This window comes from Eublepharis macularius, chromosome 3 (genome assembly GCF_028583425.1).
Source record: "Eublepharis macularius isolate TG4126 chromosome 3, MPM_Emac_v1.0, whole genome shotgun sequence".
NCBI lineage: Eukaryota > Metazoa > Chordata > Lepidosauria > Squamata > Eublepharidae > Eublepharis > Eublepharis macularius.
In genome coordinates this window covers 144,367,548-144,392,836 of record NC_072792.1, presented here as the reverse complement: position 1 = coordinate 144,392,836, position 25,289 = coordinate 144,367,548, and the positions used below count along the sequence as shown (strand labels likewise).

General features: G+C 40.0%; 1 protein-coding gene across 2 annotated transcripts in view; it reads right to left on the bottom strand.

The window, feature by feature from the left end:
* The window catches only part of BOC (BOC cell adhesion associated, oncogene regulated), a 98,020-nt gene that overhangs the window by 29,513 nt on the left and 43,218 nt on the right, over positions 1–25,289 (bottom strand). For both annotated transcript variants that reach the window (XM_054974153.1, XM_054974154.1), the window contains exons 3-4: positions 18,745–18,924; positions 17,899–18,177 (exon numbers count right to left, since the gene is read on the bottom strand). In XM_054974153.1, coding sequence (XP_054830128.1) covers positions 17,899–18,177; positions 18,745–18,829 — 364 coding nt within the window. In that variant the 5' untranslated portion in view covers positions 18,830–18,924. The remainder of the gene's footprint in view (positions 1–17,898; positions 18,178–18,744; positions 18,925–25,289) is intronic.

Here is a 25,289-nt window from a genome sequence, read left to right as displayed (position 1 = left end):
GCAACCGTAGATCCGGCCCTGGTGTGAATGTCCCTGAGGGGAGGCGGCTCGTTGCCGGGTTAAAAACTCCCCCCCCCGCTCTAAGTGTGTGTGTGTGTGTGTGTGTGTGTGTGTGTGTGTGTGTGTGAACGTCACCTGAGGGGAGGCGGCTCATCGCTGCCTCTCCATGCCCGCCGGGCCTGGCGGCTGCTGCCACCAACCACCATTCCTATATCGCTGGAAACAGTGGGGCACCTCCCGCTTTGGCCTCCCAGATTCCGGATCGGAAACAGGACTTGATCGGTTAGAATCGGTGACCTGGGTTCGGCGGCAGCCCAGATCCACAAACGGCTTGATCGGTATTTTGGGGGGGATCGTGCCCACCTCTACTCGTGAGTATTCTCATTTGAAAAAAATAATGCAATGAACAGGTCCTGTATCAACACTAGGCAATTGGTTGGACGTGTAGTCTTAGTAACTTTAATGTACAAGCTCTTTAATTCCCAAACTGGGCCAGCTACTCTAGTTTTAAAAAAGAAAAATGGGAGTGGATTAAAACAATAGAACTGAAAGGAGCCAAACCTGCTCTATATCCCAAAAGCATGAGCAACTGGCTCCCCAATACTAATTCAAAGGTAATATACTGTCCTATACTATCATTTCACATTTATGTAGTGCCACCAAAGTACTAAGCTTCACGCCACAATTTAGATTCATCTCATTATGAACCATTAAGTTTCAGAATGGTACCACTCTGTTATCCTTCAAGCAATCTGACAAACCACCACTGACTTACATAAACCTTGCACAGTACTGTTTAGAGATGTGCAATTCAGTTTGCAAATTCAGCAAAAATACCAAATTTTACCTGATTCGGTAATACCAAATTTAAGATTACTGAATTTATTTGGTAAAATTCCGGAAGTGCGGCAGCACCGTTCCTTGCTGTTCCTTTGCTTGGGAACAGCAAAGAAACACTGCTTCCCACCTTTTTTACCAGATGGGAGGGTGAGAAGGGAGGGGGAGTGAGTCGGGGGGGAAGAGAAGGGAGGGGAGGGTGTGAGTGGCCAATTCTTGCACCAGGTCTCCTTCTCTGGCCAATGGGATTTTCAAGGAGAGTACCTTTTTTAAACTGCTGCAAGGACTTAAATTAGAAGGCTTGCCTCACTCAGCCTCTATTTTGCTCTGGCCTGGAGATTGAGACACTGCCTGTTTGCTGCTCTGGCTATTGGCTTTCTCTCCTGGTCTGCTTTGGACTGCAACTGGATCCTGCTGCGCATTGGATTCCTAGCTGCTGCCTTGAGACTTGTAGACTGGGTTTTTTCTCTCGGGGGGGGGGGGGAGGTTGGCCTGATGTCTGGGAGGGATAGGGTGGCGGGGGAGGAAGAGGGTTTTTTTTTACTTTGCATTTTAAAAATTGCTTTTTTGCTGTGTGTGGGAGGGCTTTCGCTGGGCTTTTGTGTAAGGGGGGCTTTGATTTGTGGCTTTTGAAGTTGATTATATTTACTGTTCATTTTGCTGATTTTTCTTTTGTGGGGCTGTTTTCCCCTATTGGGCTTTCTTTATAGAAGTTTGGTTGGTGTTTTTTGCTGGGTTCTGTTTTCTGTTAACATAGAAGTTTGGTTTGTTCAGGTATTCAATTGTTGCTGGTTGTTCTTCTGGGGGGGGGGAGTGTTTGTTGGGATGTTTGGTTCAGTTTGTTAAGTTAACCTAGTGGTGTTTAGCTGTAAACTGGAGTATCCTGAGAGAGTTGCGAAGTGTGTTTAAGATAGGCTAGTTGTAGGTTTTCCCCATAGGGAATAATAGAGATTGGAGGTAACTGGGGGCACCTTCTTTGGGGAGCCATAAAATGGCACCTAGGATCCGATCTCCATGAAACTTGGGGTACTTAGAGGACAGTTAGAAGTAGGTCCTCTGCAAATTTGGTGAAATTTGGTCCCCAGGCCATCAAAAATTTCTGAATTGAGATTTCCGTAGGAAACAATGGCCGAATTTAATCAAATTTGCTCTGTACTACCAAATCAAACTGGAGAATAAATTCAGTATTTGAGGAATACCAATTTTTCCCCAGTTTGATATTACCGAACTGAATCAACCAAATTTTTTTCCAGTGTACACCTCTAGTACTGTTACGTTTTTTCAAGAGCCATTTTGAATTAAATCAAGTCAGAAATGCAACCAGTCTTGGGCATGACATACATTTCTCGGAATCTTCAGTACTGTGACCATGTGACTGTGGCTATACCTGTCCAATGCAGTAGTGGAAAATCTGGACATTAATTCATTCTTCACATTTATTTCTAACCTTTCCTCCAGTTGAAGTAGTGTGTATTGATACAGTTACTCCTTTTTCTTTCCTCACACCAACTTTGTTAGGTAGGTTAGCGTGAGAGAGTCTGACTAACCCAAGATTAGGGTTGTTTGCCTTTCTCTTTCAAGGTCTTTATTTTGTTTCTTTTTTCTTGTCTGGAAGACCCTCTTCCCTTTGTTTGGTTGTTTTACTTTATGAGTTTCATGGCCTCATACTTTATGAGCTTCATGGCATTAAAACTTTCAAGAACAAGTTGGTATGGGCATTTCTGCTTCATAGCAACAAGACAATCTTTGGATAATTCCCATGGCTCAGTAACCCAATTGTTCTCAAACAACCGGGGTACCTTTTTTTTTAAAGAAAATTTTTATTAGGTGAGAATATTAATGTTCAACTTTCAAATAGCATCTCATTATCCTTTCCCCCACCCTTTCCCTCCTCCCTTTTCCCAAGACTTCCAACAGCTTTCCAACCCTATAGCCTAATCTATTCCCTATCTGTCCCTTTTTTCTGTAACTCCTTATCTCATGTTTACTTACTCTTTTATTCAACTAAGCCCTATCTATTAACTTCAAAAATATTGTTATAAACTTAAAATCTATTATCTATTACTTTATATTAGCTCCACTTATATTTAAAATTTAAACTAACTGTCAGATAAAATATCTACTTTAGTAATTCTAACAATATCTATTAACTCTAAGTCCACTTACATTTGGGCTAACAATTAGCTAATACTTCACTTCATATGGTAAAGACTCTATCTCTTCTAATAACAAATCCATTCTAATAATTTTAAAATTGCCCTAATTCCCCCTTTACGTCCCACTTCTTTTCTAAATATGTTTTCAATCTTCCCCAGTCCATAAAAAATTCCGCTGGATTCTGATCTCTCAGCTTCCTTGTCATTTTATCCATTTCCGCCATGTACAGCAATTTATGCATCCAATCTTCAATAGTTGGTATTTCTTGCACCTTCCATTTTTGCGCATATAAAAGTCTTGCTGCCGTCGTCATATAAAATAGTAATGTTCGGTATTGAGTAGGAACATCTTCCATGCTTAAGTTCAATAGCAATAGTTCTGGGTTCTTCTTTATTTGAATCTGCAATATCTCATTTATTACTTCTATAATATCTCCCCAGAACTGTCTGGCTATTTCACATGTCCACCACATATGATACAATGATCCTTCATGCTTTTTACATTTCCAGCATTTATCTGACATGTTAGCATTTCCAAGCGCAATCTTCTTTGGCGTTAAATACCATCTATAGATCATTTTATAAACATTCTCTTTAATACTGGTACAAGTTGAAATCTTCAGTGTAGTTTTCCATAAATATTCCCAAGATTCCATTGTTATTTCTTTATGACAATTAATTGCCCACTTCACCATCTGTACTTTGACCGTCTCATCCTCTGTATACCACTTCAAAAGTATTTTATAAATCTTAGATATCTTCTTTTTGCTTTCTTGTAGTATAGTCTCTTCCAACTCTGAGTTTTCCCATTTAATTCCTTCTTTTGAACAATCCGAATTATAAAGGTCTCTGATCTGTCTATATTGGAACCATCCGTAACAAGAAGATAACTCTTCCTCCGATTTAATTCTTATCATTTTCTGTTCCATAATCAATATCTCTTTATATGGTAAACATTGTTCTTCATTGCAGATAGCTCTCGGATCAATCACTTCAAACGGTACCACCCAAGAAGGGATGCCTTCACCCAGATATTTTTTATATTTTTTCCAGATCGTGAAGAGGCTCCTTCTGATATAATGATGCAAAAACATAGAATCCGCTTTTATTTTATCCTGCCACAAGTAGGCATGCCATCCGAACAACTTCTTATAACCTTCCAATGTTAAGAGCTTACAATCTTCAGTGACATCCACTCTTTTAACCAAACTAAACATATTGCTTTGTGGTATAGTCTAATATTTGGCAACTGCAGTCCACCTCTTTCTTTAGCGTCACACAAAACTTTCATTTTTACTCGTGGTTTCTTGCCTGCCCACACAAAGTCAGAGATCTTCCTCTGCCATTTTTCAAATTGTTTAGTGTCTCTAATAATTGGAATTGTTTGTAATAGAAACATGATCCGTGGTAACACATTCATTTTAACTGCCGCTATTCTTCCCAGCCATGATAGATTTAGTTTATTCCATTTAATCATATCTCTATCAATCTGTTACCATAGCTTTTCATAATTATTCTTAAATAAATCAATATTCTTTTTTTTAATTTTTATTGGTGAGTACATAAATTTTACATAAATTCCCCATATTACCTAAATTATAAATCAATATTCTTCGCAGTTAACTCAATTCCAAGATATTTAACTTTATGTGTTACTTCACAATCGGTAATTTCCATTAATTCTTGCTGCTTTTGTTTAGTCATATTTTTACATAGTATCTTTGATTTCTTCTTATTAACATAAAATCCAGCCAGATCTCCGAACTCTTTTATCTTATCAAGCAACTTTGGTATATTTTGTATTGGATCTTCCACTATGACCATCACATCATCTGCAAAAGCTCTAACCTTGTAGGTAAATTCTTTAATCCTTATGCCTCTTATAGCCTCATCTTCTCTTATTTGAATCAATAACAATTCCAAAATCAAGATGAACAACAATGGAGATAATGGGCACCCCTGTCTTGTACCTTTTCTTATTTCCAATTTTTTTGTTAGCTCATCATTTACGAGTAAATCCAAGAGGGGGTGGTCCCAAACAAAATGAAACCAAGCTGAAGAACAGGACCACGTCTGGAAATGAGACACTTCTGGACACTTTGTAACTATGTAAGACTGTTTGGCACACTGGCTATCTCAAATGATGTATTCCTTCATTTATTTTAGATTTACATGTGGCTTCTATGTAAAAGAGAAAAGTAGCAATAGCAGACTATAATTGGTGAGTTTTTCTCTCTTTGTAAGTGAGAGACCTAGTAACCTTGTAACTATGTAAGACTGTTTGGCACACTGGCTATTTCAAATGATGTATTTTCTTGATGTATTGTCGAAGGCTTTCACGGCCGGAGAACGATGGTTGTTGTGGGTTTTCCGGGCTGTATTGCCGTGGTCTTGGCATTGTAGTTCCTGACGTTTCGCCAGCAGCTGTGGCTGGCATCTACACCTCTGTGCTCTGTGTAGCACAGGTGTAGCACACCTGTGCTACACCTCTGAAGATGCCAGCCACAGCTGCTGGCGAAACGTCAGGAACTACAATGCCAAGACCACGGCAATACAGCCCGGAAAACCCACAACAACCACCGATGTATTTTCTTGTTCATTTTAGATTTACATGTGGCTTATGACAAAGCACATTGTGCGAAATGGGGCCTAATTTCCAAGCCGGCAAACCAGTTGCCACCTCCAGCTGGGAGTTTGGGAATTCTTCATAATTCCTCAGTTGATTTTGGCTTATTATGTGCCTTACAATTGTGTTCTGAAAGCAAGAAAATTGATTTTGGCTTTTCGTTGTGCCTTATATTTGAGTTTTGATAGCAAGAAAATTAAACTCTTTTGTACATGGTCCTGTTCTTCAGCTTGGTTTCATTCAGCTCATCATTTACTACAATTGCCGCACATTGGTCTCTATATATTGCTTTTACTGCTTGAATAAAATCTTTTCCCATTTGCAACCTTTCCATTGTGGCAAACATAAATTCCAGTTCAAATTGTCAAACGCTTTTTCTGCATCCACAAAGAAGAAACCAACTTCCCTTTCACAATGTTCGTCATAGTATTCTATAGCATTTACTACAGTTATCAAATTGTCTCTGATTTGCCTGTTTGGAAGGAACCCTGCTTGCTCTTCTACAATAATCTCAACTAACCAGTCCTTTAATCTCTCCGCCAAAATTTTTGCAAAAATTTTGTAATCATTATTTAACAATGAAATAGGTCAATAATTCTTGATGTTACTCAAATCTTGATTTTCTTTTGGAATCAATGATATGTTGGCCTCATTCCAAGACTCTGGTATCTTTTGTCCTTTTAAAATTCCATTCATTACCTCTTTCAGAAAAGGTACCAGTTCGTTTTCCAATAATTTGTAGAATCTAGCCGTAATTCCATCCGGACCTGGTGCCTTCCCTAACTTAGTCGACCGGATAGCCTCTTTTATTTCTATTTCCGTTATTTCTGCATTTCATTTTTCCTTCCATTTTTCTGATAGTATTGGTAAGTTGATCTTATTCAGATATTGGTCAATAGTATCCAAATCCACTTCTTTCCTTTGATACAACTTTGCATAATACTTAAAGAAGGCTCTACTTATGGCCAGTTGGTCTATTAACGTCTTACCATCTTCTTGAATCTTAGTTGTTACTTTTTTCTCCCTTTTCTTTTTCAATTGCCACGCTAAATATTTCCCAGGTTTATTCACACCTTCAAATGATTTTTGGTTCAATTTTTTCAATTCCCACTCTAATTCTTTATTGTTCATTACTCTCAACTGTTCTTGCAGAATTTTTATTTCTTGATACAACTTCTTCTTCCCAGGTCTTTTCTTTAATTGTAACTCCTTGGCCTTTATCTTTTCCATAATTTCTTGCCTTTTTTCTTCTTTTCTCCTTTTGTCTCTTGCGTTTAAATCCATTAAAGTTCCTCTGATTACTGCTTTGTAGGTATCCCATACTTTGTCAGTTGAAACACCTTTATTTAGATTATATTGTATAAAGAATTTGGTCTGTCTTTGTAGTAGCATTATATTGTCTTCTGATTGCAGCAGGTCTTCATTTATCCTCCATCCTTGTCTTTTGGTGCCTTTCCCAAATTTCCACATTACTGGATTGTGATCTGAGCCTACCTTAGGCATTACTTCCGCCTCCTCAGTCCATACCACCAGATCTTTAGAGGCCCAGATCATATCAATTCTTGATAGTGTCGAGTGCCTCGCCGAGTAAAATGTATATTGTTTTATTTTAGGGTTACTTCTTCTCCAAACATCCTCCAAATATTCCTGATCTTTAATTCCAAAAAAGGATTTTGGCAAAAGTCCTCTTTTTTTATGAGCGCCTTTCGTTTTTTTATCATCATCCAAATTTGTTACTTCATTAAAATCACCTGCCAGAATTATTTGAGCATATGTCAGTCCATCCAATTAGTTCTGTAAGTCTTTAAAAAAGTTCTCTTTAGCGCCATTCGGTGCATAAATCCCAATCAAAAGTATTTTCTTTGCGTTCCAAATTATTTCCACTGCTATATATCTAGCTTCCAGATCATTTAAAATCACTTTCGGTTGCAGCTCATCTTTAATATATAAAACAACTCCTCTTTTTTCTGCTTTGACGCTGCTGCAAATTCTTTCCCCAATTTAGCAAATTTTAAATATTTCACATCCTGTTTCCTAATATGTGTCCCCTGCAAACAAATTATATTACAATGTTGTTTAGATAGCCAGTGGAAAGTAGCTTTACGTTTCGAAGGTGAATTTAGTCCGTTTACGTTCCAAGATATAATTTTGCACTCCATTATCAAATTTTAGATCTTTTGGGTAAGTCTTTTTCATAGTCCTTTACGAACATTTCCATCTCCTGTCCAGATCTGAGTGTTCTTCTGGTCTCACGAAACTCAATATTCAATCCTTCTGGTATTTCCCATCTATATCTGATGTTCAATTCTTTCAACATTTGTACTAGTTCTCTGTATTTCTTCCTCTCCAACAAAACCCCCCTAGGAAGTTCCTTCATTATTCTCACTCTTTTTCCACCAATTTCCAGAGGGTTTTGAAATTGCTTACTTACAATCTCTTCTCTTGTTATTTTCGTTGTAAATTGGACTATTATATCCCTTGGTAGGTTTTTTTGTGCTGCATATTTTGAGTTGATTCTGTATGTCACATCCAGAAAGGCTGCCACTTCCTCCGGTTCCTTATTCAAACAACCGGGGTACCTTAAGGTTGCCCCGTGGGAGGGGGACCCGGCACTTACCTTCTTCTCGTTCCTCACGCAAGCAAGCATGCTCTTGTGCCTGTGTGATGATATCACTTCTAGGAAGTGATGTCATCATGCAAGGTGCAGGTGCATGCACATGCACTTTGCAGAGGGCCAATTTGGGTCCCAAACGGGCCTAATTAATCCTGTTTGGTGCCCAAACTGACTTGCTGTGAAGCATGGGAGTGCTCTTAGGGAGGCGTGCCCAGGAAGCCCATTCCCTGCCTTTCCTCCCCACTAGCCAGCTAAGCAGTGTGTGTGTGGGGGGGGTGAAAGGTGGGAGCGGGAGGGCCCTGCCCCCATGGAGGAGGCGGGTCGGCGCTGCTTGTGTTACTCGATCTCACAGCAGCATTTGACACGGTCGACTATGACTTGTTGGCCAGCCACTTCGCCGACATGGGGATTAGGGGGACAGCCTTACAGTGGCAGGTCTCCTTTCTCCAGGGTTGGGGACAGAGGGTGGTGCTTGGGGAAGATCTATTGCCCCGTTGCCCTTTGGTGTGCGGGGTTCCACAAGGGGCAATACTCTCCCCGATGTTATTTAACATCTACATTCGCCCCCTCGCCCAGTTGGTGTGGAGGTTTGAGCTGGGTTGTCATCAATACGCGGATAACACCCAGCTTTTTCTGTTGATGGACGGCCAGCCAGACACGGACCCGGACAATCTGGCCAGAGCTCTGGAGGCTGTGATGACATGGTTGAAACAGAGCAGGCTGAAACAACCCGGTGAAGACAGAGGTCCTGAAGCTGAGACAGGGGCTGCCAGATGTTGGGATCCAGCTCCCTGCCCTGGATGGGACACCTCGCTTCAACCAGGACCAGTGCCTTTTCAGTCCTGGCCCCAGCCTGGTGGAACGCTCTGTCAATGGAGACCCAGGCCCAGCGGGACATATTATCATTCCGCCGGGACTGTAAGACAGAGCTGTACCACCAGGCATTCAGTGGTTGAAGGGAGCAGTGCCATGTTGGCCTCCCACCTTTGAGGTGGGGGGTTCTCCCCACCATTGCACTCTAATGTACTAGTTAATTTATTTTATTGTATGTTGATTTAGAATTATTGTTTTCTTGTTTTTATTGATTTTAACTGTTGTTCACCGCCCAGAGCCCCTGAGGATGGGTGGTTTATAAATCAAAATAATAATAATAATGGTTGGGCTATAAATCAAATCAAATAAAAATATATAAATAATAATAATGTACAGAGGTTCAGGAAGGGATAAGAGCCCGAAGCAGATGGTACCTGCTTTCCCCACCATAACGGGGTACTCTCACTGTTTGACAGTGGATTTGCGAGAGTGATAACACCCTTAGTTTCCCCATCAGCCAATATGATTTGGAAGAAGGGAATTAAAAGAGAACTGCTTATCTGTGTTACCTTATATGTGGCTCTATGAGGAACCCACAGATATTCTGTTCTAGACAGAGATATCCTCTTCTAATGTCAGTCCACAGAACCTTGCATGCAATAGTAGAAAGATATGCGAGATAGTAAGAGAGGTTCGGTGGTGGTGGGTTTGGCACAGTGGCATCAAAGTCTAGTGTACCTCTATACATTTATGTTTGCTGCTGGGGTGGACACCCCACTAAATGCAGAAGTAGTTGAGGGCGGTGAGCTCAGTAAATTGGAGAAATACTGCAGTAAATTGACCTTCACTCAGAAGAACATTCAGTGCTTCTCTATGTAAGTGTGTATTGTAGGGTTGTGGTATTGTAGGGTTGTGCAATATTGTAGGGTTGTGCAATATGTGAGCTGCTATACTGTTGTTTTTATATTTCTTATGCTACCCTGTGAGTATTTTATTTTTGGTTGTAATCTGCTCTGAGCCTGCTTGTGGGCTGAGCGGAACATAAGTCAAAATAAATATGTTCCGCTGCCATGTAGAGGCTGCCAGCCAGGTCCCTACTATAAGAGGGATTCTTTACATTGGATGGTTTTATACAATGTTAATTTTTATCAAGTGTAGAGTCTCCCTTCATAGCAGCCCTATAATTCTGAACAAGTTGAACACGTACACTTAGTGCAGCAGTTCTTAATTTGGATCTTCCTTCCAAGCCTGTAAGGAAGCAAATGTATATTCTGAAAATAAGTTTCTTCTCCAAACCTTGGAGCTTCAGAAGGTGCACATTTTTCTTATTTTAAGAAATCAGAGTTTCTGCTTGCACAGTCTGGAAGCAAAACATCTCAGACTACTTTTGTATGACCCACGGCAGTGAGAGAAGGCATGATGTCTACAGTTGGACTATATCAATTCAAATGCTCAAGTACTTGGGACAGCAGAGACCAGAACAGCCTGTGAATTGAAAACTATGGCCAAATCTCTACTGGCAGACTAGAAGAGTGGAAAAATATGTTTTCAGTCTCTGGGATTTATACCAGCTCTCCAACAGCAAAAGACAGTTCTGGCTCCAAGCTTCTCCCACCCACGCTCATGGAAAAGTGACATGAAATTTCTCAAACAGGCTAATTAAAGCAAGATTGCTTCAAAAACATTTGAAAATAAAAAACAGCTCCCTTGGCAGCATGGCAAAAAGCCTCCCCAAATGTAAAATGTATTAGCTGTCAGGAGAATATTTCAGTTCTAGTGACTGGATCCAAAGAGAGGGGAGAGGCTAGCAAAGACATAAAAATGATTTGCAGAAAACATGTTTAATACTTCAGGAATGTCTTGGCATCATATAACTTAAAATTAATAAAAATAAAACCGTGTACTTCAGAAAAGTAATTAATCCTTTTCAGACAAGGTAGAGAGGGAGAGCCGTGTTTCCACAGCGTATTCCAGTTACAGGGAGGTTCACGACTTCACTTTCAGGAAATCTACAGCACATTCCATTGCTCTTGCTGTGGAAAACTGTATCTTCAGTCTCCTATTCCATTTTTCATGGGAGAAAATATTAAGCAACTCAGAAAATAAGGCAAGAGGGGAGAGAACTGAAAGCTTGGTTGTTCACATCACATATTTCTCTGATCAACAAAATATAAACTGGAATCAGGAAAAATTAATGTGCATCTTGGTGGTCTAAATTCATCACAGTCATTTTTGGATCCCTGAGCCAAGGCAAAGGCTCCAGAACTGGCAGGGATGTATGTGTGCACAAATGCCGATCCAGAGCTTGTTGAAAAAAATAGAAAGAGAAACAGCAGCTGAGCCAATGAGCAAAAAAAGAAAGAAAAAAGCAGCCTAACACTTCTGCAGTCCAAGCTACTGGGGAGCAAATGTCTTTGCAGAGGGAAAACAACCAAGTTCTCTTCTTTTAAAAGACCTGCTTGTAAAAGAAAGAGGCAACTTAAACAGAAAGTTCATTTCACAAAGGGTAAGAACAGCCTTGGAGGGCGAAGCCTGAGTCATGGCTTCTGGGTCTTATTCATAACTCTGCTATGCTTCTGCTCTTTTAGATTTCCACCTTCCCTCTAAATCCTTCATCACAAAAATGGAGATCATTTGTCCATTCTATAGGGGGGGAAACTGGTTCAGTTGCTTGCTGATAATGAAAACAAATGGCTATAAAGAACTTAAAGAATGCCACAATCACTCCTAATTATGAGGAGAGGAACTGTGACACTGTGACATTAGTTTCATGTTGGCAGCTGTGTTGGTCTGCAGTAGAACAACAGGTTTTGAGTCGTGGCACCTTAGAGACCAACAAAAGTTTCAGGGTATAAGCTTTTGAGAATCAAAGCTCCCTTCTTCAGATACTGGTAACTGAGGGCCAAGCTACACATGACAAATGACACTTGAACGGCAAGTAGATTGAGTGGAGGGCAAGTGAACAGGGAGAAATACACTTGCCGTTCAAGTGTCATTCGTCATGTGTAGCTTGGCCCTGACTTGTTATGTATGTTCTTAATGCTGAGAAGATACATGTGCAGCATTTCTCACATTACTATTTATCAAGCCTTTCAACATAGTGGTGTTGTGAGGGAGTGCACCTGTCTCTTTAAAAAACCACAGGGGACGTGTAACAGACCTGTTTCACATATTCAAGATAATCAAAATATTTATACTGCACCTTCAAGACAAACCTCCAAGGCAGTAATGCATGAAGTGCTTCTTTCAACACAGGTACACTATACATACACACATAAAGTAGGAAGCTAGAGCCAACTGCAGCACATATTCATGGTGAGAAAAGTATGTATTTGCCTAACATGTTATACCGTGCTATACTGCTGGTGATCTGCAACCTTGTCTTCAAATGTTCTCCATTTCATAACGGACTCAGACCCTTGTAAGCAAAGCATCAGAGTCAGGTAAAAAACAAAACAACAGCAAGTCTCCTAGTATTCCATATTACCATTGCACCATCAGCAACAAAGGGTCACTGAGGAAAGCTGGAATTTCCAGGGACAAGAAATGAAAATGAAACTGGGAATCTATTCCCATGCAAAGCAGGATACTCCCTAAGAATCCTCATTTAAAACTAGACATGTGGTGCACAGTAGAGCTCACTGACTGGCTTACAGTAAGTTTTGTCTTAGTAGCTGATGTACTTCATGAGAGAGGTAAACAAATCTCTTCAGTCTGAAATGGCTACAAGATCCAGTTCAGGGTATTTCCAGACACTGGCTTGGATCAAGCGACGCACAATCAAAAACATGAATGGACTAGCACAGTACTACTTGCACAAGATCTTGCACAATCCCTACATTTTCCTCCCTATATATCACAGTGCTCAAAAACTGGTTGCATGAGAACTTGCTCAAGTCAAAACACAAGGGAACGCAGTAAGTCTGACATAGGCCGTCGTCACACAGGCTTCAATTTGGCGCGAAAATGGCACAATTTCCCAGCAAACACCCACCTTATTCCAACACTGATGAGATTTTCTCTCTTCTGCTTTGTGCTTGATAGTCGCGATATTTTGCGCCTCAGTGTGAATGCCTCACATCGATGTTTTTTGCCTCGCCACGCCATAGGCCCACCCTTTTTTTCTCTCCTCAATCCCAGAATCCATTTCTCCCACGACTCCCCCCTTTTTTTTGTAATAATGTCCTCGTATCGCTATAACGACATCACACAATGAAAATTTTCTGCTGAAGAAAACAAGTAAAAATGACTGAATTGCCATTAGAGAAATTTTTATTTTAACCCAAAACCACACCTCGCTAAAAATGGCCGTGTTCAGTCATTTTCCGTTTTTTTTAACATTACGATGTTATAGCGATATAATGCCTTTTTTTTTGTGAGGGAAAATTTTTAAACTCCGCAACCATTCTATCCGACTTCCGCTTTCAGTTTTGCATTACCGAGAGGATCTTAGGCGCGGAAGACTGCAGCCTCATCCAGCTGACAACTTCAGTTGTGCACACGGATTTCAGATTATTCAGGAAACAGTTATTCCATTATAGCGGAATTAAACGCCAAAAAAATATTTTTTTAAAAGGGGGAGGAGCTGCTTCTGTGCCCATTAGAGAGAACCGAACAGAGCGCTTAGGTGTGGACAACTGGGAGCACGAAGAAACATGAGGTGACCCAAAGAAACGTTACTGTGCCGATAACAGCAATGACGCTATATGCTGTAAATTTAACGGAACAGATGCCCATGTGACAACGGCCATAGTGCAAGAAAGTATCGTGGTCTTTTTCTTGTATTTCCACTTTCAAAACAGCTCTAGCACCAGAAGAAATTTTGCTTTGGATCCAACCCACTGTAATGTGTTACAGGAAGTATTTTGAAGAGGGAGGTACTTCCTGTCTCAGGTGTTCAATGCTACCATTGCAGTTTTGTTACAGCAGCAGCTGTACCACCATACTAATCTTGCTAGTCATTGTGAGCTAGCAAGCAATAAGCCCTGAGATTGGCACCCTGGACTTAAGGATAGACATGGTCTGTAGTTATCTGCTCCTCTCACACATCACACACATTCTTCTTCAATTGTCCTGCTGTAGTAATATGCCAACAAGTGACTCAAACACATCTAATATGCATGTATTCTTGCTTTCTCTTTTTCTGTTGTACAGATACAACACATATTAAACCGAAATCACACTATACCAAACTGTTTTATATTTATTTAGTACATTTCTAGTCCACCTTTTGACCACATCTGGTCCCCAAGGTGCTTGGTTCACAATCCACTTTAAAACCAAACGACATAACTTTCACATCTATGTTACCATGATAAACCCAGGAACACCTATGTTTTCATTTCTTTTTCCTTTTCAGTGTAATCCTATCCTGGAAGTTCTTAGAAAACAAAAATGGCTTTTCACCATGGCTATATCAAGGGACTTATCAGATTAAAGGCTCTGACAGATGTAAAATGAAGAATGGGGGCAGAGGGAGACTGTTCTTGTTCTTGAAAAGACAGCTGCAAATTCCCAAAGATCCCCCAAAATATCTCTGAACAAGGGTCATTGCCCACTGGCAAAAGGCTCACCGCCAGGTATTTAACTTCAACTGAGGATTGCTTTGCTGGCTTAATTTTCAGAATTTACGAGAGAGAACATACAAAGTACTTTACTGCACTTTAATATTTATATGTATATCATTACAACATTTAGACAGTTTCCATAAAATTTTAGACTTTTATAATTTTAGATTCAAGGCAACCTGGTTCCTAAAGCCTCTTATAACAACAACAACAACAACAACAACAACAACAACAACAACAACAACCAATTTATTTTTCTCTGTTCTTTGAGTTAACATATATAATCGTCAGTTCCCCTGCTGTGAATCAGAGCAGTTCACTGTCTTCAGAGTCATGCTGTTTTGCTGATGTTAAAATAGGCTCTCTTTGAGTACCATTAGCAAACATGCCAGTTATACGTTTACTGGACTGCCCATATTTGTTTACGTCTTTGAGGTGGTGCTTCACTTGCTAAGATTTCAGGAAATCTTGGAACTGATGTACAGTTACTCCAGTTTACGCCTATTGAGGGCCAAACTAGAAGAGACAGCATCCTTGTGGCTGCCACAAGGACATCGGCATTTTAGAGTAATTTAAAAATACCATGCGGCCCCAATCCTAATCAGGCTCACAATGTGGGGCTCTTGTCCCCCCACTTTCAAGTCCCAAAATAGTTTTGTGGGGTGTGTGCGCAGCTGTCTGGGTACTTGATAAGATGCAGAGGGGGAGACAAAAGCACCTCAGACCGCTGTGCTGCTGGCCCTCAAGGCATTTCTAAATAACTTTAAAATGGCTGTGGTATCTTCATGGTGGCCACAAGGGCACCCTCTCTCATCTTGTCTGGTCCTAACTTTAATGAAGTTAGACTGGAATAACTGCACGGAATTGCACCGTAAAAGTGGGTTTGGATTCTAGTTAGCTTGGAGCAAAGGTACGTCGTAAACACAGCACTGAAAACAGCATGCAGGCCAAAGAGAATCTTCCTGCAATAACTTATTCTAATAATTATATTACTTTTTTATTTTGAGCACATTTTAAGATCTTTCATTCTAGTTTTTGGTCAAAGACAGAAAAATATTGAGCTTTAATAACTGACAATGGAAAAGAACTAGGACTGATGCTAAGAGAGAAAAGAAATCCTAAATGGGGGGGGGTCCCCATTGGAAGACAAGCAGGATGCAGCTAGACACCCATCCATCATGTCTACATGCGGCTCTAGATGAAGACCCCACACTTTTTTACTTTTCCAAGTTGCCAATGAGGAGGCCATCAAAGGGAAGCAAGGAGGCAACCCTTCTAACTAGTTCAGCTGGGAATCCTCTCAAGCAGGAATACTTTGTATTACATTTTAATGATCATTTGTAATTTTTATTCCTGAAAACTGATTTGGAAGCCTTTTTTTGTGTGTGAAAAGCAAGATAAAAGTCTATCAAAAACATACATAAATTTCCTATTTCTCGACACCTTCTAAAGTTCTTCCTTATCTAAAAGTTTAGCAGCAATACTCTCACACACAGGTTTTCCTCAGCAACGATCAGGGAAGGAAACATGATTTACTCACAACAGGAGTTCAACAGCAGTTCACATGTGATATTTTCCTTCATGTGGATAATACCATCATGTGGAAGAGAAAGTGTGTATACTTCTGTACTCCACTGCATATGAAGACAGCATTTAGGTTGCCATAAAAGCTATTGTATGTATCAGATTCCAAACATATGCCACGGCAGTACTCTACCTGCTTTAACAAGGGCATCCCCTCCTCCTTCCCTCCCTTCTGCCAGCAGCTATACAACAATAACCAATTTATCTCCACCTTTTTTAAAAAGAGAAAAAAGAAAGAGCTGCTACAGGAATTAACTGCTAGTCTCAACTAGTTCTCTAAAGTAGCCTAAGCAGGAACCAGCTCAAGCGTGCCCATCAGCACCTCTGCATGAAAGGCAAGTTCCAAGTCCCAAGGCTAAAGTTCACCTGCCAACATGTCAAAAATATTGGCAAGGATAATCCCTTGCAGACAAGGTGCTTCTGGGTAACAGACCCTCCAGTCTGTTATACTTGGCTGTCAACCTTTCTCATGAAGACAGATCATTGGAGCTATACTAGTTGCACTTTGATTCTGCATTCTGCCAGATTATCTGACCAAATCCAAATGTGAACACTGTAAATGGTCAGCTCATTATCTAACATCACTAGCTACAGCCACTGTCTTCTTTATCTTAGTTAAAACTGTGACAACAAAACCAATCTGGGTCTATTAATGGGTCTATCAATAGTCAAGAGATTTTCAACAGGAGCTCCATAGTGGCAACCTGTCTCCCTTTGTTCACCATGACATGGGACTGGAGGACAATGGCATCACCCAGGTAAGCGGAACAAGGACAACTTTGACCAAATACATTTTTTAATTATTGAGAGAACTCTAATGAGGCACCAAAGCAAAAATAACAATGATAATAGGCAGAGCAAGCACTGCTTTTCCATTCTCTCTTAAATGCAAACCATGCCTTGAGTAATCCCATCCACCTTTTCACTCCCCTCCTCTGTGAGCCCACAAGCAAAACACAGCCCCCATTCTGCTCTGGAATGCACTCTTCGAAACTTAATCTAAGTGTAGAGCTCAGTCCAAATCCCCCAAAGGCTGCAACCCAATGGCAGACCCCTCCCACAGAGCTTGGAGCTGCTGTTCCATTCCACTCTACTTCTCCTTTTCTAACCCAGCCCAACCTAAACATTTCACTTCTGATTAATATCTTGATGACAAGCCAATAATTCTTGGCTTTGAAACAAAACCAGCCTCTGTTTTGAAGAAATGTATCTCCTCCAATTTTTAAAGCATATCTCCTTTCTCTCTGCACACTGTGGTGCCCCGAAGAGGGAACCCTCCTGTTTCTATCTGAGGCAGGTTACAAGGCAGCTCTGCCCAGTGACTAATACAGATAACAGCATTTGCCTCATGGGCTTGCTCTGTCAGAAAAGCTTCCCATCAACGTTATCAGAATCCAATAGGAAATGCAGATTTATTTGGAAGTGCCAATGTGAAATCTGATGTCCTGAGGGTTCCTTTATCACCAAAGATAGAGAAGAACTCAAAAATGAAATTACTGGTCAAATTGACATGCAGCTTTGGTCCAATACATACAGTCATATTAACAGACATCTGAGACCAGAGTTTAAAACAGTGACATCTCCTACATACAAAATGTAGAGTACCAGATCATCTGCCTATCAGTAGAGAGATGCCACATGTATGCTTGCCAATGAACACAGGGACCTAGAGTTTCCAGGGAAAGAAGCAAAGCAACTCACTTGCTAATGTCACCATGGCGGGAACACTGGCAACAACACCTTCAGGCATGCGGGCTATGCACTGGTATCGGCCCACCGTGTGGTTGTTTAAGGCAGTAATGGTGAGAAGCCTCTCATCAATGTGGATTCCCAGGACTTCATCTGATTCAGGCAGCTCTTTTCCATTCAGCCTCCAGGTAACACTTACTCTCAGGGGTTCAACCACGCATCCCAGGCTCACTAAGCCACCATACTTCTGGACAATAGAAGCAGGCTGTACAGTGACCTGAAGAGATTCGCCTGCACAGAACATCCAAGAAAAAATTATGAACGCAAGCTTACAAAGAAGACGCTGTTTACTCCCAATGCATTAACACCTCTAACCCAGTTACCCACATTCTAATCACCTCCAGGTATTTACGTAAAAAGTCTTCAGGCAGAACTATGGGAAAGTGAAACTAGGTGGCCTGGCTGTTGTAACTCCTGTACCTGGCATTAGGTGGCTGGTTGCTTAGGAGAAAGTAAATGAAGTTATTTCCATCCTAATACTGAGTCTTCATCCAGGAAAATATATATACTCTTAACCCAAATAAGGACATCTGAGTAAGTTAGAACTTGCTCTTTTGCCGCTCACCTAGGATTACCCCAGACAAATAGAAAATTAAAAATTATTCCAGGATTCTTAACTACCAGTAAATAAGCCAGGTAACTAAAAATGACAGTTGAAAACTATGTTACAGAAAATGGCTAAGAGGAAGGCAATGTTTGATGACAGTGATGAGACCAATCTCTTTCAGAAGTGGAAATAAAGTCTGTTCTCTGAAAAGCTGCGGATGTATCAAGGTAAAATGGTAAAAGGACACTCACCTAATTTTATAATGCAACTAGCAAATACAGAGAGAAAACAAATAGTAGCAATCATCAGCTGTTTTTTTCCTGATATCATTGTCATCCCATGCAGAAAGTTCTGGGACAAAATAAACCAAGTGGGGTTCCCATAAGCTGCCCGTGATGATGTAAAGACAGGAATTTTACTTCTTAGGCTCCCTGATTGACAGAGATAGAAAGAGACAAAAGAAAAAAAAGGATTAGTCACAGGCAAGAATACTCTTTCCAAGCCATAGTTCTATAGCCCAGTAACTTGTCCTACAAATACAATGTCATATTACAAGACAAATATGGACTGTTTGTGTTATATGCATGAATACAGTCCTTAATCTTACTTTGTCATACAAATAGTTCCCCCATCCCGTCAAATTGTACCATTTTCTGTACTACTTCTAGCTGCACTAGATACTGATTTAAATAAGCAAATAAGGAAAACAGAAATCCCCTGTGATTCACTGGGTCAATGCCCATAAAGCTCTGCTGATCTGCTTCTTGGCCAATAGTTAAAGCAGTTGGAGCTGAAGACACTAGCAATTCAAATCTTATGGTCTTCTTTCAAGGACTGTTTACAAGAGGAAATAATAACCATGACGGCAGCACAATACAAGTTTGCCAGTGTAACATCAGCAAATATCCTAATGATATCAATAAACACTATCAGAGAGCCACAGGTGATGGTACTTTTCTAATACATTTCTCCAGAAGGTTTCAATAGGCTCCAGGCGTCAACAAGAACAACAACTAGAGGCATCAAGTAACAGCTTGTGAATACAGTGAAGAATTTTAGCATCATTTTTGTGCATCTATTGAAATTTTAGAGACGCAGAAGTCTCTAGTGTATCACCAACCAAGCTGCTTTCATGGGAATCATTCATGGAAAAACATAACTCACATTATATGGTATACATGGTGGAGATTATTAAAACTCTCTCCCTCTCCATAATTTGCAGTTTCTCTTCATTTGTAGTAATGATGACATGTGAACATGGCCCATGCACAGCCCCTGTTGCACAAACTGCACCCACCAGAAATGAAACATTCTAGTACTAGGAGACTTTACTAAGGATATATTCAGGAGATAAAATCAGAACACGTCCAATCAAGTTCAGCTTAAGTAGCTTGTTTGCCAAGTTTTGTTACCACTACTGGCTGTCATTACAAAAAAAATTTTTTTGATTTAAACAGACAAATGAAGAGATTTCCTTAGCCCTTGGGCTCTTTCTCATAAAATAAAAATACTCATAAGAAAGGAAAGAAGAAAAACAAGGAAGGAAAATCGTTTTGGAAAGAAATTATTCTGAAATTAAACAATTACAGAAAGAATGATACATGCTAGATATTAATTAGACAGTGTTCAGATACTATAATAAGGAAAAACATTTTACAATACCAGATTCTCATCTCCAGAAACAACACCCTAGAGAAAATACAAAACCTATCTCTTACAGATGTCAGCATTCACACAGAGAGAGAGAGAGAAAGAGAGAGAATTCTTTTAAATAATAACATCAAAATGTATTTCAGGATATGAGATTATGGTTAAAGGTTTTCACATTCAGGGGTTATGCTTGCAAAAGAAACATTGTGATGATGATGATGACGATGATGATAGCATAAGTTTCAACTAAAGTTAAGCTGCTTCATATTGAAAAAATACATCACACACATTGTTACCAGTCAACTAGCTATGCATTTCCAATTTCACTATCAATGTTTACAAAATTGCTAAATCTTATCCCAAACATCCCAGACTTTTAACAGTCTCAAATGTGATGCTTCTTTCCAGCCCAGCAAGCAACTATCTTCCACTTTTCTCTGGATCTCTTCCAACTTCAAATTGGCATCCTGTGAGTATATACTCATAGAAACATGATGGAAAGGATTATTAACATATTTTTTTCAGAGCCAAGCTCATAAGCAGGACCAGGCAGGAATTTAAGATCCTGCTGGATAACCAGTTCCAGCATCATATTTCATTTTGTGTGAACTTGCAAGATCATTCCAAAAAGTGTTCCCAAAAGTACCATGCCTGACTTTAAAACAGATACTTAATTTATCACCAGTACTCAGCTGCAGGCTTTTTGTACTACCTATCACAGGGGCAACAACAGCTTCTAGACTGCTTGTGCAGGAGCATGCATGCAAGCACACACACAACAGCAACACTGTTTTTATAAGCACTTCCTTGACAGATTAAAACATCGATATCCTGTCTGTCAACTGAGGCACTGAAGTTATTTTTCAGTAACTCAAAGGACTACCAGATTAGTCAAGCAACATTAAGGAGAGGTGAATCACAAACAGAGGATGTGAAAACTAACAGCAAAGTTTCTGGTTCCCCCCTCCCCCAATATGTAGCTCATATAGGTGGGGGTGAATATTGTAGGAAGCAAGATGAAGGAAGAGGGAAAGGAAGATGGAGAGATCACTATGAATATAACACAGGCAGTAACGGAGGTGTTGGTTGACTGGAGTCTGAAGGTTTTATTGAGGAAATGCTGCTTGCAGCTTAAGGCCCCCTGCTGCTTAAATAAGGGCCAGCCGGGCAATTCTTGTTACTACCACACCATCTGAAATTTATGAGGAGGGTCTTAAATGAAAAACAGCCCTCATTCCATCTGCTGGGCTTAATATACCCTTTACTGCACCGACAGAAAAGGAGGGAGGAGGGTGGGAGCAGAAGGTGTTTGGGAAAGGAGAGAACTCAGGCAGGGAAGAATTGTCAGACTATAAGATGGTTTCCTGTCTGACAAACTGTAATTCTTGCTGGCCTTCTGCAGTGGTAGACTGGAAGTACCATTTCAGACTGCAGGTGGAATACCTAATTTCATGGTCTCCTCTATGTAAAGTGTCTCTTCAAGTAGGAACTAGTGTTAAATATAGATTCTGTACCTAATGGTAGTTGCTAATAGATCATGCTCTTTGAAATGCTTCATTAAATGCTTGTATGCCTGTTTCTAAGGCATACAAGCAGGAACTGCTAAGTTGCAACTGCAACTGTTCCTAAAACCTTCTGTGTATTCAGCACTGATAATTTCTTGAGAGAGAGAGAGAGTGAGTCAGAGAGAGAGAGTCAAAAAGAGTCCAGTAGCACCTTTAAGACTAACCAATTTTATTGTAGCATAAGCTTTCGAGAATCAAGTTCTCTTCGTCAGATGCCTGATACCAGTCTCTGTATCAGGCATCTGACGAAGAGAACTTGATTCTCGAAAGCTTATGCTACAATAAAATTGGTTAGTCTTAAAGGTGCTACTGGACTCTTTTTGATTTTGCTACCACAGACTAACACGGCTAACTCCTCTGCATCTACGAGAGAGAGAGAGTGTAAGAGAACCTCTCCACGTAGTCAAGCTTCTTTTATTCCTCCCCAATTGGTGTTGCAAGATAAAGGAGAGTAGCTGTTTAACAGCAGTTGAGGCAGACGGGCCTAGTAAAAAGGCAACAAAGATGTCAACAAAGAACATCTGGTACCAAACAGGAACTGGGCACACCTGCATTTTTTAGAGTAAGGGGGCAGAAGAGAAGCAAGAGCAGAGAAAGGCCATAATACTGAGATATCACCTGCCCTCCAAAGGATGGGACTGCAACACGGAGTTCTACTTTCCATCATCAATGGAGCTCTCCTGCTTGGGGAGTCCTTGCATGCAACATTGCAACAAAGTTTGGCCAACTTTGGGTTTAACGTGAAGTGTGAATGAGGTTAGCCCAGGATAGAAATCTGCTTTCAATAAAAGTTTTATTTCATTCCTTGCCTGAGACCTTCTATTTGTTTGTTGCTGCATATGAATCCCACAGGCCCAGAGCCCTTTCCTAGGGTCTGCTCAGCCCTACAGATGGTCAAGCAGCCAGATGTACAATTTTTAACCTGACACTAGCACAGCAGGTAGTGGACAGAACTAGCACCTTTGTCCTTAAAGTGCTACTTTTCTATGCCAAGAAAGTTTTGTTTATTTTCTTAATGGGGGGGGAGGGATTCAGAAATGGTATCCTCCATCTCCAGTCTAAAATAGTACAATTCGTTCCAGAAACTTAGAATTGTACCACCTGGTTCTACTGCATGAGTAGATCAGAGAGAGAGTCAATACTCCTGAGTTCTCATTCCTGTTCATGGTTAATCCAGACATGATGCTGAGAGTTCCATGAACACAGAGCTCTCTCTGTTTTTTTCTTTAGATAGCAGGTGTATTGGGGCCTAATTTAGATTGGGACATCATGAGAGGGACGGTGGGGGGGGCTAAAACTTTCCCCTTTGCTCTTTTTCTGATATGAAATGGCTGTGCAGGCTGTTCCTTGATTCACTGGGAAAACATGCAAGTATGGATACAGTCATAGCTGCTGTCATTGCAGAACTTCAACACTTGAGACAAAGCATGTCCATTTATATGTCCATGGTATAGTTTGGTATAGGGGTTAAGAGCGCAGGAGTCCAGGACTCTAATACGAAGAACTGAGTTTGACTCCTCACTCCTCCACTTGAAGCCAGCTGGGTGACCTTGGGTCAGTCACAGCTTCTAGGAGCTCTCTCAGCCGCACCCACCTCACAGGGTGTTTGTTGTTGTGGGGATAATAATAGCATACTTTGTAAACAGCTCTGAGTGGGTGTTAAGTCATCCTGAAGGGCAGTATATAAATTGAATATTATTATGCTCCTCCTCCAACATCTTGCTCCCGTTTTGTCTTCCAGAAAAGAACTAGGCCTTATAACGTTTCTACAGCAACTGACCAAATTGGTGCAGCAATACACGGGGAGATCACTATTAAAGCATGCTAAGCAGAAGTCTAGGTTTTAATTACACTGTCAATCTTTGTTGTAGGGAATAAAAGGTATCATTTTAAGAAGGTTAAACTATATTCCACATTTATCATATAGTTAAGTTCTGTCCACCTCAGTAAAATGCTGCTGGAACTTTCTTGAAAACTTCAGCATGGCTGATCAATGTGTAAACTTGAACTTGATTGAAAAAAATGATAATACTTAAGCCCTGTTGTAAATGTTATCTACCAGTGGCAGGATTCTGGACAGCGCTTTTAAGGAAGGTATGGCCATATTTAGCCATGAGCTATCAGGCCTGTTTTCACTCTTTAGAGTAAAATTCTAGAAGAAAAACCTAGCAAAATTGCAGGCCAAGGGTGTAAAGCCATCCATTCATCTTCTCTACTCCAGTGACATTTACGAGGAATCCTGAGGCAGCAGGACCCTTCACGGTATCAGCCTCATATATACCACTCACCGGGAGCTGGTTTTTCTAAAGCCAGAACACATGTACAATCTGAGAAGTGAGAAAACTGGTTTAAAGAGTTGATGAAACTTTAGATCTTACAACCTAAACTTTTTAGGACTCACTTGTTTGAAACCTTATCGACTCTTATTATTTTGCTTGTAGCTTTCCCCAAGCAATATAAATATTTACTTATGAACACAGATCAGGAGTTCTTAGTGCAGGAGTATCTAAGCTAAACAAAAACTGTGCTGGAGATCAGTGCAGAGATTATCAGCAAAATAATTAAGATTAGCAACAAGTCACTTGCAAATCATTTAAGATTACAGTGTGTTATTTATTTGTTAAATTTCTACCCTATCAATTTCTGAAAAAGCATTTTACAGTGCAATCCTAAACAGTTACACCATTCCATGTCAATTGATTTAGGACTGCACTGTTATCCACTCAACAGCCCTGTTAGGAAAGTTACACTGGTTATGATCCATATTTGATCATTTATAAATAGAGAATAGCAAGAAAAAAATCATTAAAAAGTATGAAACTGAAAACATTAAGAATTAGTCTACCTTTCCCTTGTTAATGTTCTTCTACGGAATTTCTTATAGTATTTTCCTATCACTCCAAGCTTTGAAATAGAGAACTTTACTCTTTATCTTGCTAATAAGAAACAGATTTTTTTAAAAAAAACCTTTAACAAACTAAATTATTCCTGGATCAGTCAATGAAGGCAAATTTTGCTCAGTGAAGCTGAGCGTTAAAGTATATTGTTAATCCCTAGGCTATTTTGGTCCTGGTATATTTCTGAAACATGGGTTGAAAATTATAATGATGGCTATTACTTCTAATGGCAAAAGATAACATTTTTATTAAATTATAAATTATTTTATATTCAATGTCTCAAAAAGGCACCTATATTAACATTCTGGTAACATACAATTTTTCTGAATTGACCTATTAATTGATTTAAAAGACAGATTAAGCAACTAAACTGTAACACCACTTTGGGGTTCAATGGAAAACAAAAATATATTCACAGATTACTTAACAGTTTTTGTTGATGTTATCAGATTATCAACTTGTTATCAGGTCATTTCTGTTCAGCAGAGAGAACATGGCACATGGGAACTCTGGGATACTGTATGCAACATCACATAAAGTAATCTGCCCTAGCTGTCAGAATAAGGACCAAATAAACAATGACACATGAATTCTCTTTAGCAACCTAGAAACTAGTCGCATAAATAAAGGTTGCCCATCATAATTTTGTGTATAGGAAACTTCATCTAATATATTTGCATAGAC